General features: G+C 37.8%; 1 protein-coding gene across 1 annotated transcript; it reads left to right on the forward strand.

The window, feature by feature from the left end:
• The first annotated feature begins 667 nt into the window (after nt 1-667).
• LOC581087 (alpha-N-acetylgalactosaminide alpha-2,6-sialyltransferase 3) lies at nt 668-15,361 on the forward strand. Its single transcript, XM_781106.5, has 6 exons — nt 668-837; nt 3,427-3,738; nt 11,942-12,113; nt 12,624-12,879; nt 13,305-13,412; nt 14,144-15,361. The coding sequence occupies exons 1-6, from the start codon at nt 736-738 to the stop codon at nt 14,799-14,801; spliced, it is 1,608 nt and encodes a 535-aa protein (XP_786199.4). The 5' UTR covers nt 668-735; the 3' UTR covers nt 14,802-15,361.
• Nucleotides 15,362-18,673: the final 3,312 nt, after the last annotated feature.

Raw genomic sequence — 18,673 nt, forward strand, 5'->3', positions numbered from 1 at the left:
TCATTATTTGCTGCCCAGTCCACGAATATTTCGTGCCCCTTCTACACCGGAATTTGCCACTTCCAAGCTTCAAATCTAAGGGCATAAGACCCGCCCCGCCCCCCCCCCCCTCATAAAAAAGGAAGGGGAAAAAAGGAGATTATTAATTAAATAAAATAATGGACATATTATTACTACTATTTTTTTATTAAATTGTTATTATTATTATTATTTGTAATTGTATTATTGTTGCTATTATTATTATTATTATTAATTGTATTATTGTTGCTATTATTATTATTATTATTTGTATCATTATCATCATCTTCGTTATTGTTGTGGTTCCTGTTGTTATTAGTATGATTAGTATGATTATTATCATTATTAATACTGTTGTTGTTTATCAATGTTATTATCATTATAATCCACGAATAATTAAAAGCGATGAAAATGAAAGGAAACTAAATCATAAATGTATTTACCAAAAAAAAAAAAACAACTAAATTACATACTAGGATTTAAAAGGTAAGGTGAACCCTACCATGGAAAACTTGACGCACATTTTGTTTAAATGCAATAATGGTCACTTATCGCAGCGTCTATCTAAATTAACTTTGAGTGGTCCGTTTACAATGTGACGTCATTATTATCGACGCAAATGCGGTACCGCCTGTATGCATTATCTATCTTGACACTCATAAAGGAAGCAATACGTTTCAACGTGCGTAGTATTGAAGCAGTCTTCAAGTTCACTGCATGCATGCCTTTTCGGAATGTGATGCGGATATTGATTCATATATTTTAGAGGAGTATTATTCTATCAAAAAGCTAATCTCACTGTGTGGACCTAAAATGGGGGTAAGTTCTCGATTTTCGATATAATCCAATTTATGTTTTGTTTTATTCAATGCTGTCTGGCGATTGCTTACGAAAACGTCCGTTCATTGCGGAGTTAATAATTGAGGACTGGTATAAACACATGCTAACATATCTTTACGTATTCAGTAAGGTTGTAGGCCTCTTCATATAAAAGAGATAAACAATATATACCTTTTTTATTTCTCTGTTGATATATTCCTTACCAAGAGCTAATTAAATCACCAATCAGTCTATTCTGTTTTTCGACTCAGCCATCTATACTATTGCTAATTTTTCTGCGTGGGAATTATCACTTCGATGCATGTCGCCTTCCGCCTGTATCATTGGCCCAAAGCCATGGATTTTGAACTCTCTTGTTTGCAATTTAATTGTCATGTTCATGTCGTATTCTCATTATTTTAAAATCGTCATGATGACGTCATTCCGCCGTAGGGTGTGGTAATGGCCTTTAGAGTCTTTAATTAAGAGATATAATACTACAGTTGTCGTATACAATTTACTGTTTTATCATAATAAGATAATCTATTGCTGCCTGCCAATATAATTATACACTGGGATGAATTGGTCATTTGGGCCACACCTCAAAAATCAACATGCCAGGTTTACAGATTGCAGCTGATAATCATGATTTTCAGTTTCTACATTTTTTTTCTGTCGTAAAATCACTCTTTCCCATATTTTAACGACATAATTTATTGCTTTGATTCTGTTACACGCCAGATTGTAGTCGATAAATAACGAGATAATCACAAAGTCTAAGTTTCTAAGTTTCTGTAAATAGTTTCTGTAAAAATATATATCATAATCAGAAAATATTGTATTAAGTTAGTAGGGAATAGAACTACGTATATTTATTACGTTTAGTGTTCCTTCCTACTAATCAGTTTTGACTTGGAGGATGAGTAGACAGTGGTGATCAACATGATGTGATTGTAACTGATTCCGTGTTCTCACGAAATACTGATAATGCTTTTATGCGCGTCCGGATTCCTTAGGATAAAGACCTTACTTGCAGCCGTTATGCAGCGCACGGTGTATTCCAAAGAATATATATCTTTAATAGCTTGTAACCATTTTACAATAAATATATCTACGATGGTACACCATTGTAATATCTATTTCTATCATTTCTGTTTTTCGTATTATTGTTGTATATCGATATTATTATTATATTGTCGTTATTATTGTTTTTTTAGTTTGGAGGTTTCCTGAAACTAGGACGTTCTCTGAAAAGAAGGGTCCTTAATTCACATTCTCCGTGTCAATTATTGAAATTTAAAGAAATTATGGGGGTGGGGTGGGGTGGGGTGGTTCTGTGGCGTATCCAGACAGGATAAAGCCGGGTTACGCCCCCCCCCCCCCCTGGGCGTTGTGAATGGGCGTTGTGGCATGCACCTGTAATCAAGCTAACAATGGAAATTACATATACTATACATGCAGTAAGTCGACGTCACACGGGGGCTGCCCCCCCCCCCCCTCATCCCCATTGAAGGGGATTCCGACCCTTTCTGGTTCTCAATATCTGAATACACCACCATGTCTCACAATATTGCGTGGTATTTATCTCGTTTCTGGACGGCCCTCGAGGGCAACCCGTTTGAAATGAGGCCTCATATTACCTTTTTCGTGAGAGAAGGGTCGAATTTCATTATTATTCACCCACGCTTTAGTTTAGACAGGTATACAGCCTTAGCCTTAGGCATCACTTGGTGTAACGTTATGTACATGCTACATGTAAAATGGCATTTAAGAACAGAATTTGTAGAGAATCTAGGTTTTATTTGAAAAAGAGGTTAGAAAGAAAGTAAAACTAAGAAACGAAGCCCGAAATTGAGAGCGAGTCATGGACAAGAGATCGAGAGGGGCAACTAATACAATAAAGTTTTTGTAAGATTTCGTCGAATTTTAGTAAACTTGTTTACTTTGAAGCGATGCTGGATATCTGCAACCTTCATTTCGTTTGATACATTTTTTCTTTCTTCGGATTTCAGTCATAGATTTACTTTTTATTCTAATTAAACATACAACTTTTCAGCCATCAGGTTAAATACTTGAAATTTCTATAATTCCTAGTTTCTCGTTCCCTTCTCTTTCCCTTCTTCTGCCCGTCTCAATTGTTTTGCTGTTATTAGAATTTTTTCTCCCTTAAATTAAAATAATTACAAACTGCGGACATCTCCACCATGTATATATCAGCCCCTATGCTATTTATCAGATTTCCCTCAAAATGTTGATTTTGGGCCTCTGAAATGTTTGTTATCAATATTCAAATAATGTCATAATAATAATAATAATGAATCGAGTGTCTTTTCCTCTTTTTAAAACAACAGGCTTCCTATGTGTGTGATTGTACCGTAACTTGTCTTTCTCTCAACGTAACTCATTTCATGATACATATATAACTATTTCATTATATTTTACATGCTTTATTATTATTTCAATTTTACAGTGATGCGTCTTTTGATTTGTTTACTGCAAAGCAGAGTCACGTCCTGCACGGCATGTCTTGTGCGTAATGTTTGTTTAAGACCCTGTATTGAATTGATTTTTGTTCCCTCCCTCCTGTAGATCCGTGACGCCACACTCCTCGTCATCTGCTGGTACTCCCTCGTCGTCTCGCTCTGCATGCTCTACGTCCTCCACACCCACTCCGACACCATCGGGACCAACAGGGTCTCAAACCATGTAGCCAAGGCGCGCTCCGATAACTCCGATCCACAGGACCAATTTGGCTGGATGCGGGTGGCCTTCGTTAACGCCAACACGAAGCCGGTGATGGCGACGACGACGATCGAACCAGAGGTCATCATCGCAACGGCGAACACGACGGATGATACGCCGAAGGGACATCCAGGGTACACGCTGTTGGATAAAGACACGGTTAGTTGTAAATCGGCGTTTTTAACTGGGGTACCGAAATGCCTGACTACAATGTTGTCTACACTTTCCCGTCAACGAAGTGCAGGGTTTGAGCCTTTGAGGACCTTCTGACAACTTTTCTTTGATACTTTCGGGGGGTTGTTTCACAAAGAATAAGATCGACTTTAAATTGGACTTAACTATGACAGGCCATTCAAGCCACTGGTTGCTCTCACCATTTGTCTCACAATTATGATCTTTAGATAATATTTTTTGCTTCATTAATGAATTATCAAAAAATCTAAATTCTGTAGATTTGTGACCATGATTTGTATGTCCCTTGAGAGACCAATGCCAGTAAATGGTGAGAGCAACCCGTGGCATGAACGGCCTGCCATAGTTAAGTCCAACCACAGGAGACAGAAGGCCCAATAGACCGACTTTAAAAAAAAATTAATATTTACCTTTTAAATATCTTTTTATTTTGTTGTCTACGTGTACACTGTGGGCATGTCTTGAACCATAATGCATGGCCGTACTGAGGAAGTTTCCCTGTTGGGGGCCGGGGAAAAATGCAATGAATTATTGATGGTTTATTGCATATTCTTCGTTTTTTTTAATTTGTGGGGGCTGCCCCCTACCCTAGCCCCCGCTGCGCACAGTCATGATTCAGTGGCAAAGCATTGGCCTCGTAGCTGTAAGGATCAAAACCGTGTCGATCAGCTATAGTACTGCTCTTTTGTGAGGCATTAATCCTCATCACCGTCAGTTATGACTTAAGGACGTAGGTCCCCTAGTTGATAAACATAGTAAAATACACATGCTTTAGCAGTCACGCAAAATAAACACTCGCAAATTATTATTCAATAACATCTCAGAATGTATACTATTATCTAGATCTATTAGGAATAAATCAGTGTCAAAATCATTCTAGAAATTGGGGATAATTGGAGCACCATTTATTGTTTTAATCAACACCCCCCCCCCCCCCCCCCCCCCTCTCTTGAAAAAAAAAAAACCTAATTTGTACGGGTGTATTCAAATCCTTGATCAGTATAATTTTAGAAGTCTGAAAGTTTGTATCAAATGCTATATAGCAAAGTCTTCCCAAATCTGATCGTAGTCAGATCGTATATAGTGTGAGGCGGTCTTCATATATTAATGGTGACTGACAATGTAATAATGCTATTGGCGCTTATGCCATTTTTAGCCATTTACTTCTCTCACAAATTTTATTTCCAAACAATGCCGAGATGTATTCACAAAATGTCACGGTCCGCCTCCTATTCCAAGCTTTAAAAGCAATTTACTTTATGATTTCGTGTTGAAATTCTGCTCGTGACATTGGCAGGGTAACAATGAGAGGGTCATTATAAAGCAGACAGTCCGTCAATTGAAAATGGATTTGATTTAAAGTGCGAACGTGATACCACGCCCCTTCCGGCGTTATGCGTAAGCTGTGCATTTACCGTGTTTGCCATTACGCCATTAACAAGCGTTATTACATTTTAGAAAAGAGTACTAGAAAACGAAAGCACGACAATATTTATGGTTCTATGGTAGCTGAATAGATATAATCTTTAGACTTCCGTTTTGGATTTTATCTTCCCCTTTGAACTTTATATTTATATTCTGCCGATAAAATTAATATTGTGTTAATCGGAGCTAACGTGACATTGACAATGTAGCAATGAGAATTAGAAATATCAAAAACTATCTATTTGACCTCATCTCTGTGGTCTAATTTAGGTATTTACGTTTACATTTTTATCATTTACGAAAACATTGGTTTCATTTCCTTTTAATGATTGCATTAAAGATAAACTTGAGTTCTGGTAAAAAAAGAAAATAAATTCTCACAGAATCAAACGAAACTAACACTGAATGTTCAAGAGTACAAATAGATGTGATTTGCCAAACAATTTTGGTAGAAAACGTATACTGGCTGAGTAATGAGCATAGAAAGATAAGGAAATCAAGGTTAGTAGCCCCGACACCAGTGGAGTCCCATACACATCTTTCTGTGTACAGTGCTTTTATGATTTTGACGACTCCTTGCAGAACCTTGCAGTACACACCAATACTTACATGCTACATGATCAACTTTTTCTGATCCATTCCACACCTTTTCTTTCACAATGCAATCGCATGACCAGAACTCAACTTTATTGATATTGGCTTTACCTTTACCTTTGACTGAGATTCTGGAAGATGGCTGTGTTCTCAGCAGTCGGGCTTCCAGTTCAATTTCGTGTTTCTTCCTTCTCGTAGTTGGATTCATACAAAATAAAGGAGGGTGCATGTTTCCCCCCTTTTTTGGTCCTTCTATTACCCCCCCCCCCCCCATGTACAAGGGCCGGTCGATCTAGGGTCGTCAAGAGGGGGGGGGGTGGGGTCGTTTTAAAAATATTTTGTGGCATCATTATCTCCCCGAAAAATGATTTTCAAACTTCATCTGCTCTCCGCTATACTCACTCAGCCCAAGAGGGCTGGGGAATGGGGAGGGGTATGATACAAAAATAAAAAAATTCTCTTATTCTTAAAAAAGAGGCAGCGCCCCTTCAGCTTCCTGAATCGTCGACATAAAGTAAAATCGTGTAACACCTGGCTCTGAATTCTTGACGTTGATATTGTCGGCATTTATAGAGTTATACAAAACGCTTTGGAGAATTGTTATTCTAGCAAGAATGGTATCGGTGCAGTAATTAGTGGTACTACCTTATATACGACCAGGAATTGAGAGGGGGGCACCCTGGTCTCTTCGATGGCTTAAAAAATCAGATTAACAAAGCCGTTGGTCGGGTGTGGTGGGGTCGTTTTTATCATGTCTCCTCTCACTTTCTTCCTGTTCTCTCTCCTTTTCTCCTTTTTTCTCTTTATTTTTCTTTCTTCGCCATCTGATTTTGGCGAACGCCCCCGTGTCTTATGTAGCACCACCACTGATGGTAATGAAGAAGGGGTAGTGATTTTTTTATTTTTCGCTAAAAGCACTGAAATTCCAGAGCTCCAGTTTTCCATGTTTCTGTGCCTGAGATATAATGTATGTTAGCCGTCCAATTTCCTTGATCTTACACTTTCTTGTTATATTGAGTTTAAACATATTTACTTGTTTTATGACTGCCATAAACTGTAGGCCTCATAATAATATCCTGTGAAAAAAAAATCATATTCTCAAAATTAATTGACAGCGGCATATTTCTTAGCAATTAACTTGTGATAAATCATCCATTCTTATCTTTGTGACCTGGATAGTTTACTCATAAAATAAAAGTTAAATATGACTTAATATTTCAACGATAATAAGGGTACCGCGCTTAACTTGGTAACCCACTTCAGTAATAAAATGAGAATATTATGATTTAAAGCTAAACTTGAGTTCTGATAATCATGATATTGATGGAATTCGATTTCGATGAAAATAATTTTAAAAAGCTGTAATAGATCATGCACTATATGGCTGCTCGAACCAGTATCATGCAATAGATAAACTATAATTAAGATTAATAAAAAAATGATAATGACATCATATTATTTTCCAAGCGTGGTACTATTATTACCCCGGCATTAGCCAAGCTATCCTGAAATGATAAAGCGCTCTGGCATTCCATGAATTTCTTTCTACCTGCATGGTTTACCCCATTTACATCACCTGGATAGAGAGTGGAAAATGTAGAATGTCTTGCCAAAGGACATTAGTGCCGCGGCGAGACTCGAACCGTGAGCCACGTATCGACTTGACCACGACACACCAACATTTGATTCTCATGGAAAATCTCTTTTCCCTCATTTCCGAAACTCGAGAATCCCTTTAACATGGACACCGGCTTCTTTTTGGATGAATTAACTATCAACATATTTCATTATTCTACTTTAGATTATTGATACTCTATTCCTAAAAATTGAACTCGAACTTTTCCGAAGGCAATCATTGGGAATAATAAACGACCAAAACCTTATTTACCCTGTCAATATCAGCCAAGGCCTTATCTCACCCGTGTCATTAACGGCATGAAAAGGCGCTTTTAATGGTGCAAGGTCCAACATTAATTTATTCACTTATTCATTCATTCATTTAGATTGTTATTCCACAAAATTAATCGAGTTTATAACAAAAACAAATTCACACTGATTCGAAAAGATGAAAACAAAGAGAACAATGACAGAATGAGAACTAAAACAACAAATGTAATGAAATTTGTAAGGGTTTACTGAGAAGCTAATCTTGTAGCTAGTAACATGTAGCCCCCTGATTGTTACAAAATTGTTGTGATTACATTACATGATTTAGCTAAGCAAAATAAAAAATAAAACAACAAACAACATATAATTAATTAATATATATATATATATATAATGTACAGAATATATATGTCAGAATGCAATATAAAGTTTTTAACAAGTGGTATTAATCAGTTAAGGGTGGCTTCTTTGAATGTTTTATCTAATGAACTTCAAATATTTGGTCCTGTGAAAAATATTTTTGCTGGAAAAAACGTTCTGCTTTTTGGCAAGTGATAATCATGTAATTGTCTAGTGTTGTATTTATGTATACTATTATCTTTTATATACTTCTTCTTCAAGTCAAAAGGTATATTATTTCTGTCAAGATTGTACATAGTTTGATGTAACTGTACTCGATAAAAAAAGTATTATAACTTAAGAATATAATACAATGGAATCCACATACTATATTTCTACATCTAAAAAGCCAGGTGCTGATTGCCAGGTACATATTTATAGAATATAAGTGTATAATAATAAATACACATACTACTACTACTACTACTACTACTACTACTACTACTACTACTACTCCTACTACTACTACCACTACCACAACCACTACTACTACTACCCTTACTACTAATACTACTACTTCTACTACTACTAATACTACTACTTCTACTACTGCTTCTACTACTAATACTACTACCTCTACTTCTACTACTACTACTACTACTACTACTACTACTACTGCTACTACTTCTACTACTACTTCTACTACTTCTACTACTACTGCTACTACTACTACTACTACTACTTCTACTACTTCTACTACTACTTCTACTACTTCTACTACTACTACTACTTCTACTACTTCTACTACTACTACTACTTCTCCTACTACTACTAATACTACTAGTAATAATAGTAATAGCTACATATATATTGCGCACGTATCCGTCTCAGGGGATGGCAATGGCGCCTACAAAGTAGTATCATTATCCTGGCTTTAGCTCAGCTGCCCTAAGGCGCTAAAAGCACTCAAGAAATAGATTCTTACCAGGGCCCTGTCTCACAAAGAGTTGATATTAATCGCAACTTATTTGCGATTGATATCAATCGCAACTAAGTACAAACGAGATAGGAGACTGCAAACTTGTGATTGATTGAAGGACTTGCGATTGATTTGGATCAATCGTAACTCTTTGTAAGACAGGGCCCAGGTATCACTTACTTCACCTAATTGTAACTGCGTAATTGAGATAAACTTAAACAGAGGAGATTTATTGCGGCCTGACAGACTGTTGGAAATGAATTTGATTATAATAACGTAATTAGCTATCAATTAGCATTAATAGAAAGTAACGTTATGTTTAATAATGTTCCATATTATCTAAAATGTATTAATGGATAATAAATCATATACTTATTAATTAATCGGAATATAATATGGATTTCCCCCTTGTTCATTTACGGGGGGGGGGGGGGGGGGGGCAGAGGGGCACTTACCACCACCCCAGCCAAACATGATATGCGATGTTATTGCATTTTAAATACAAAAGTACAGACCTTAATCGTGCTCTTACAAACGTGTTCTCGCGGTGCATCTCCCGTCTATATGGAGACCCCCCTCATTGTCTTTCTCTCTCCCCCCCCCCCCTCTCTGTCTACGCTACTACATACGTTATAGCTGACTGCAGCTCTCACAATATCAAAAAGACACCGACAGAGAGATGTCACTTAAAAAGTGAAGTACTAGAGTGAAGTATCCAAGAAATTGCCAAGCTACTATTGATCCAACACTCAAAATAGAACATTTTTGTTATACCCAAGATGTCGAAAGAGTTGCACTTGACATACATCTCCTATTACTACAGGGCTAGTTTTTCTTTTGATCGTTATGATATGGTTTCACTCGCCGCTGGCTATTTGCGAAATAAAAGTAAGGAAACACCGGGAGATGTCTAAGGTGGGCTAGTAATAATACAGTAGCGTAAATACAAGTGGCACGGGAGCTTGTGCTTCCCTTGAAGGGAGGGAGGGGGCGGGGCGGTTACCATCCACTTTTTACATTGCATTTCTCCCTCCCCCTCGATTCCCTCTCGATCTTCGTTTAAAGGTAAAGACCAGTATTGGAAACGCCCCAATTTCAAAAAATGAAATGGAAGCTCTCATTACCAATCATGTGAAAGAATATGTTTTGACTAATACATGATGATCAAAAATTTGCCGGGAAACCGCCTACTAATTCATATATTTGGTAAATTTGTTTCTCTCATGGACTGTGAGAGATATAGGGTAGTCCCATATACATCTTTCTGTGTATAGTGCTTGTAACTTTACGAAGAATGGGCCAAATTTCTTATCATTTTGATGATTCCAGAACCTTGCAGATGCTAGATGCTAGATGATCAACCTTTTCTGATCGATTCCACAATGTTTCTTTCACAATGCAATCGCATGACCATAACTGGTCTTTACCTTTAATGGCACCTTTTTTGCCATTCAATTAGAGTTTGTTGTAGCCTTACACCTGGTTAAACCCTGTATTCCCGGCTAGAATAGCTCACCTCTATACATTACTATCAGTTATTAATATTATCCATAAGTTGACTACGGTGACTTTATAAAAAAAAGTCCTACTGCTTTAAAGTTCATCACCAGTTCCATTCAATGTCAATACGTTCTCCTGTTAAAACCTTGTACACACACAACAAAAAGTGAGTCACCCTTACTCAAATTGATGAGTCACTGGTTTGTCCGTACAGCGAAACACTTGAAGGATCATGTGAGTCACTATGACTCGATACAAATGAGTCTTATTTATCTAAGAGACTCATTTGTATCGAGTCATAGTGACTCACATGATCCTTCAAGTGTTTCGCTGTACGGACAAACCAGTGACTCATCAATTTGAGTAAGGGTGACTCACTTCTTGTTGTGGGTGCATCATGACATAGACCCCCTACTCCCTAGGCCTATCACACACATACCATACCATGCCAGAGTCACTGTCCACATTTGCAATGGAAATATATCCTAAAATATCACATTTTAGCGATGTAATCGGTGGTCCCGCTACCCGAATCTGAAAAATCTACTTTGTACGCACTAAATTAAGCCTTAACTTGAGATTTATTTGTCACCCATACTGTCACAAAACAATCTTGAATTAATTCGTTTTACATCAAATAACAAGGATCTAGGAGTTTCGTTGTATAAAACAATGATGCAAGATCATGCATGTTTTCATTCGACACGGCTTCGTGCGATACAGTAGAATATATAGTTAAGTTACACACAGCCTCATCAACTCGAGTGCGGATATCGTAAAATGAACGCATGCATCATTTGTATAATAATCAGAAGATTCAGCCCACGAATCCAGTCATAAAAATCATCGTTTAAAACCATATGAATAATTATGCGTACCAATTTTTCACTAGCTGCAGTCAAAACTCTTCTGAATCCAAGATATAAGATGGCGACGTCGCGTCGTCGATCGGGAATTCAAATATGGCTCGAGAATGCGCATTTTGGATGACGTCACGAAAGCATGCGCGCGCATGCATACAGCCTCACTTTCAAGTTGACTCACTTTTTTCTTCTAAAATGCTCTTATGTCGATCTTGACTCATTTTTTACGACCATGTGAGTCAGTCGAAGCATTTTGCAAATGCGTCAGCTCATGATTGACACACTGGTGAAATATAAATGAGTCAATAGAGACTCATTGGTTGTTACTAATGAGTCAATTTACACCTGACTCACGAAAATTATGCTTAAATGTGTCAAATGACTCACTTTTTGTTGTGGGTGTACGTGATGTAACGCTCCGTGGTGATAACGCCTCAGTTATCAATATATAAACTAAAAACTAAAAAAAAAACAATAGACCTATACATGTTATATACTCTATCATTGTCTTAATTGGTATACATTTAATTATATTCTGGTTATTACATTTTGATTTATTTTTCTGTCAATCACCTTTATATAGCCGCTCGACCTCCGTTGCAACCGGTGCTCACTTGTATCAAGCTCGGGCCAGCTCCTCAACAGCGGCGCCGGAGCCGACATCGACAACGCCGACTGCGTCCTTCGGATGAACAGCGCCACGGTCAGGGGCTACGAGGAGGACGTCGGCCTCCACACCGACGTCCGGGTCATAGGTGAGACGATAAATTGTCTGTATATGTCATGGGTGCTGCAAACACAAGCATTTGTTTTCCGGATCAAGATTACGTCTAATCACCAATATAAGGTCATTACAGAGCTTGTCCGATCCCCTGTTCATTAGATTTGTACACTAATGTGTGCACATACTCCCTTGAGGAATTTCCTATCGTGATAGTCACCGTTATGTCAGGGGCAGATCTAAGATTTTCAGAAAAGAGGAGTCGCCAATTTTTATTTAATTTCGAAAAGTCCGGCGGACGCTCTTCGATACCCGATGCTAATAATATCATGCTACAAGAATACATTTCCCCTAATACACCAATTCGCCGTCATAATTTTTTACATGTATTTCAAAGGATTGTTTGGTATTGCTGTGCTTTCAAACTTATTTTTGGTAAGCTGAATTCCATTCAGCCTTCGGGTTACCATGTTCTGTATGTCTAATATCCCAGTCAGCCAGTCAATCAATCAATCAATCAATCAATCAATCATTATCTCTCTAGGCCACGTGAATCTAGCGAGGGGGTTGATGACGAGCCAGGAGTTAATCGACGAGATCCTGGGCGAACCTGCGACTAGGACCGGCATCGTGGTCGTCCCCTGGCTCTACCAGGAGAAGATCAACAAGACAAACAATGCGGTCTACCAGGCGGCCAGGAACATGACGGCCATGTACCCGCACGTCAAGTTCTATTTCTTGACTCCAGAGAAAATCAATAAAACCGAGGACAGGTTTCTTATCGAGACAGGTGTCAGCTTGTAAGTCCGATTAAATTGATTCACTATTCTCCCCCCCCCCCCAAAAAAAAGAAAAAAATAATAATAATAAATAAATAAATAAATAAATAAATTAATTAATTAATAAATAATAATAATAATTTAAAAAAATAAATGAATAAAAAATAAAAATAATAAACAAAAATAAATATAGAAGAGGGGAGGGGCGCTTGGGCCCTAAACCCCCTTTAGAACCTATGCCTTATTCGCTAAGTTATATTCTTATTTGATTTCATGATGATAATAATAATAACAATGATAAAAACCAGTGATTGCCATTATATTCGTGTCATTAACCTGAGTGGGCATCATGCGACAGAATATTCACGTTGCATTCATGATCTTTACAAACGAAGTATAACAAATATTGTTGCTCTCTGTTTTTTTTGTTTTTTTCGATTTCACAGAACTGATGCCAAGACATGGCTAAGTACTGGTTTCGTTGCCATGTTATTCGCCCTGGATGTCTGCAACAGGATAGACGTGTACGGTCTGTCAAATGTCGAGTATTGCTCGTAAGTCAACAATACATTATAATGGTCCTGTGATATACCAGTATCGCTCTGAATATGCCCACAGTCAGGACAAGCATTGATGTTGCCTAAAGACAGATTTTAGGGCAAGCGGTTAAACTTGAAAAAATAACCCAAATTTGGACTTCCAGATAGTGATGATTTTGTAGTTACTATATACCCTAGCTATATCTAATGAGGGCAAATATACTGCTAATCGAATTGCTGAAAAATGACCCCCCCCCCCCCCCCCCCACCTTGGACAAAGGAAAAGGGAGAGGGGGGTGGGTGGGTGGGTTGAGATGGAAGTGACACGACCTTCCAGAGAGCCCCATCCCCTCCGCCTTCAGAGGTCTCTGCATGGGCCGCTCTGCCCACTTGAATGTCTGATAATGAAATGCTATGCCACACCTTTTATTGATGTATAAAGTGCAATAAGTACATGTAATTTAATATGAATAGGATTAACAGATCATGTTAGGGGAAAATATGTTACCATTTGTTATTATAATACAGATGGGCCGGCCAGCGTCACAATATGTCCCAAATCGAAGTGTTAAAAAAGACCACCCCCCCCCCCCCAAAAAAAAAAAAAAATGTACAGAGGGGGGAACGATATTGTCACTCAGAGATATTTAATTGTTTGTATTTTCCGTCGATTCTTCCTTTACAAAAATAAAATAATAATAATTCAAACAAATTTTTGCATCTTTCGTTGTTGTCCACGAACACAGGAGGCACCCAAACTCCTCTTCTTCATATCACTACTACGAACCAGGGGTTCGAAGAGAGTGTGAATACTACCAATGGAGCGAGACGCAGATGAACAAAGGACACAAATTCATGACGGAGAAGGCCGTCTTTGCCCGCTGGTCGCTCGGCTACAACATCCACTTCCACTACCCCTCCTGGCGAGCCACTATCCGAAACGTCACCGCCGAACTGGAAACACCATTCCTGCAACTCTACAAAGAAGCCCTGAAGAACGGCACACTGGAACAGATACGCAAGGCAGCGCCGCACGTACGAGTCGTACGGCGCGTCAAAGTCATACGGCGACGCGTACGGAAACCGCGTCCGAAAGTCGCCGTGGCGCCGCTGAAGCTGAACGAAAGTAAACCGTTGCAAGACGCCGACGTTGTCATCAAACTTTCAGGCAGCCACGACGAGACCAATAAAACTAAAGCTGTCATTCATGCAGATAGTCTCGATGCGAAGAATTCTGTTGTAAATAATAATAAGAAACTTGAAGATGGGAATGGAACGAAAAAACAAAAAACAAAAAAGAAAGACGCTGTACATCATGAAAAGGTGAAGAAAAACACGCGGCAACTAACTGCAAGAGAAATGCCAATTGTTGGTCGGCTGCCTCATAAAAAGCTTAAAACATAGCGCTAAACAAATGGAACATTTCGACGTTATTTTACATTGCTCACACGTGGATGTCCTGTCAGCTGGATTCTGCTTTCTGCTGGTTTGAAGAATGTTATTTATTTTCTGATGATTATGATTCAAAGGAAAATGAAAACATACCATATTGCCTTAATGATCATTCAAGCCTCATCGTGCCCACACCGTCGCATATTTATTTCCTCGTGTCAAATTTGATTGACGCAAGACGCTGGAGAGAGAAACACTCGAAAAATAATCTTAATATAATTTATTTACCATTAGACATTTATATTTATGATGAAGCGTTTGGACTTCAGAGGGAATTTGATAAGGCCCTAATCATCAAAATCGTTTCGCCTCCTTGTGGAATGCTGGAGAATTCGACCATCCAATCCCAATGGTTGATTTCTGTTCTATTACATTGACGTCTTCAAAATGTCTTCATCCGCGGCCATAATACCCATTGGTATAGATGGCACAGCGGGTTCTATTGTGAAGAGATAGAGAGAGGGAGAGAGAGAGAGAAAGAGAAAGAGAAAGAGAGAGCGAGGGGGGAAGAGAGAGAGAGATAGAGAGTTAGAGAGAATGGGGAGGAGGGGAGGGGGGGCTGATCTTGAGTCTGATGTGTGCGGGTGTGTGTGGGAGAGAGAGAGAGAAACAGACACACATAGAGAAGATGACGAGGAGAGAAAGGGAGGGAGGAAGGATGAGAGAGAAAAGAAGATGTGTGTGCGTGTGTGTGTGTGTTTGTGTCCGTATAGGAGGGAGACAGACACAATAGAGGGGGACGGGGTAGTTTAAGAGAATGAAGTAGAAAGAGAGATAATGAATGGCAGGTTACAAGAGAGAAGAAAAGGAGAGAAGAAAATTAAAAAAACAGGTGGGAGAATGAGAGAGAGAGAGAGAGAGAGAGAGAGAGAGAGAGAGATAGAAACGGAAGGGAAAAAAGGACAAAGAGCCATGGGGGGGGGGGGTGGAGGGAGAGAGAGAGAGAGAGAGAGAGAGAGAGAGAGAGAGAGAGAGAGAGAGAGAAGCCCTTATACTGACTGCCAAAAAGTGACAGAATTTTCTAACGGTGCTCTGTATATTGTGTGAATTTTGTTATTTATAATGTCTGTTTAGTTAACACAAAATAATGGTATCTTATACGTATTGCATTATATTAAATGTTACAATAACATTGATCAATCACTGATTATGCTAATAAATAAATTGATTGTATATGATTGATTCTTTATAACCAGGTGCGCAAACACATCCATAAAATTAAAAAAACATCCATTAAATTTTACAACATCATTGACCAATCACTGATAAAATTATGCTAGTAAATCAATTGATTCTATATTACCATGTGCGCAAACACATCCGTATCTTTACAGGTGGTTGCATTCTATTACATGTTTTACAATGAATAAATCATTCACTGAAATAATGTGCTATAGTAAATTGATTAATTCCATATAACCAGGTGCGCAGTTCTATATCGTTACAAGTGATTTTACCTTTTGTAATGCTTCTTAGCCTATAAGAGGATAACAAATTTACATGCAACCACGCATGCGAAATTGTTTAAGGTAGGTTTATAGCCAACGAAAAGCTCCCTGCACCCATATCTTAACATTAATGAGCATTAATGATTGAGTCAATAACTCATTAAATTTCAATTTTTTGTTTTAAATTAATTTTCTTAATGGATATTATGAGGTCCGTTTTCGGTTTTATTCGGAAAGTGTATATGAATTTAAGGAGCTGAAGTTAACCATCTTTCGCATGTTTTAGGTTTAATAGGCTTCCGGTAATTCCAGTGGATATAGAAAAATGTTTAAAACGAGAATTGAAGTACTTTCTCTCGACTGTTTAATAATATAATGTTTTCATCAAAAAGATTGTACGAATTTCACAAGGGTGTGACTACTGCTCCTTCAGAACACTTTTTCTTTAATTTGTGGACTAATTTTCCCTCAATATCTTTGATTCGCCTTGAAATATATTTTGTCATTATTTTAATTCCAAGATCTGCAAGCATTAGGAACTATAATTGGTCAGTAATGACCAATAAATGCATTTTGTCAACGCGAACATATTGTATGGTCCTTAATTGACTGAGTGCCAGAGGGATACAGTGTATCACTGTTAAAGTGGTTAAGTAAACGTTCTTATGTCTCTCAGTAGACGTATACATGTATCTTCATTTTATTTTTCATTTGGCGGGTCCAAGTGATTTAGTTTTTCTCTTAGACAGTCATAGCCAGTGTATGGTATATTGGGTGCCAATGGAATATTTACCTTTGCCTAATTTCCTCCTTTAATTATTTTGTGTTATGCTCGTTGCACACGAGACGTTATTTCAATTGCATTACTACCTGCGCGGAATAAGCCTGTGAATGAAATTATTCTACACTCCCGTACTTTGACGCAATGTGTTGCGCTAATTTTACATTATCGCTTCCACATGGCGCGCGTCAAAGACCGCATTTTGGTTGCTTGGGAATTTTAGATTTGCACAACGACAACGTGGATTGCTACGATCGACGTCCTTTCAATGCACTGCCATGAATGGACGTCACACGTACCAGTCCACGCAAATGTAAAAGTCTCTACTGACGCAAGTCTACGTCATGCTAAAAACGCCACGTGTGCAACGCAATTTCAGTAATTACGTTATTTTTATGTGATGATTATTTTGAGGACAACTCAACGAGCCTATCCTCTATGCATTCAAAATTGCTCAAATACAATACATTATAATATATTGTGAGCGTTTTTGTTGTTGTTTATTTTGTTTATTTCATTTCAATTCAATTTTCAATTTCAATTCATATTTATTTCATTTCCAACAGAAAGATAAACAAAAGTATTATATATATTATTTCATATTGAGCCGATTACAAATCAGCATTGGCTAATAACTTTTGAAATGGTCGATTATTCTATTTATTCTTACACTGATCAGATTGCAATGAGTATTAGATCGTCGAAATATAAAATACCGTATATGACATCACAAATATAATTATTATTGTTTGTTCGGGTGTTTAAATAATACACCCAGGAGGTAATACATGCACTTTACATAATTTAAACAGGAATGGAAATCCACTCTTTTCGGCGTCATATCACTTTATTTTAGAATGGAAATCCACACTCACAAGGCGAGATGGCTTAGTGGTAGAACACTGGTCTAGTAACTGGGAGAACCCGGGTTCGAAACCAATTTGATTCGCTATGATGCCCTTTGGTATGGCATTAATCCTAATTAATTCCCTCAGAGAGGATTTGAAGCAGTCTGTTCATACTGGCTACTTACTTACAGGCCTTTACATGCTTTCTTAGCAATAAAATGGCATGTAATATAAACCATAAAAATAGCGGAATCCGCTCTCAATTTAAGGGTATCTAAAATAGAATAAATGATTGCGTTGTCATAATCATTGTTCCAGCAAACATTTATTATTCATTATTAGTTTTTCCTTTATTGTATATTGCAAAGTGCATTGATTACAATAAAGTATAACTGACGTCGATTTATAAAAGAAATATTATGATATAAGTTACATATTGTTGCTGCTGATGATCATTTTGTCGATTAAAGAACATAATATTTTATAGTATATCCATGTTCCCTTTGCCGTTTTTTTAACGCTAAATCTGTTTATGTCATAATAAAAGAAAGTTGATTTATAGGGAGTAATAAAAACAGTGTGCAGTATTATATGAGCGAGCGAAAGAGAGAGATAACTATGCTTATATATAGCTAGGTAGGTAGGTAGAGAGAGAGAGGGAAAGAAAGAAAGGGAAGATAAATGATTGAGAGAGAGAGAGAGAGAGAGAGAGAGAGAGAGAGAGAGAGAGAGAGAGAGGCAGAGAGA

Source organism: Strongylocentrotus purpuratus, unplaced genomic scaffold, assembly GCF_000002235.5.
Source record: "Strongylocentrotus purpuratus isolate Spur 01 unplaced genomic scaffold, Spur_5.0 spur5_scaffold_3, whole genome shotgun sequence".
Taxonomy (NCBI): Eukaryota; Metazoa; Echinodermata; class Echinoidea; order Camarodonta; family Strongylocentrotidae; genus Strongylocentrotus; species Strongylocentrotus purpuratus.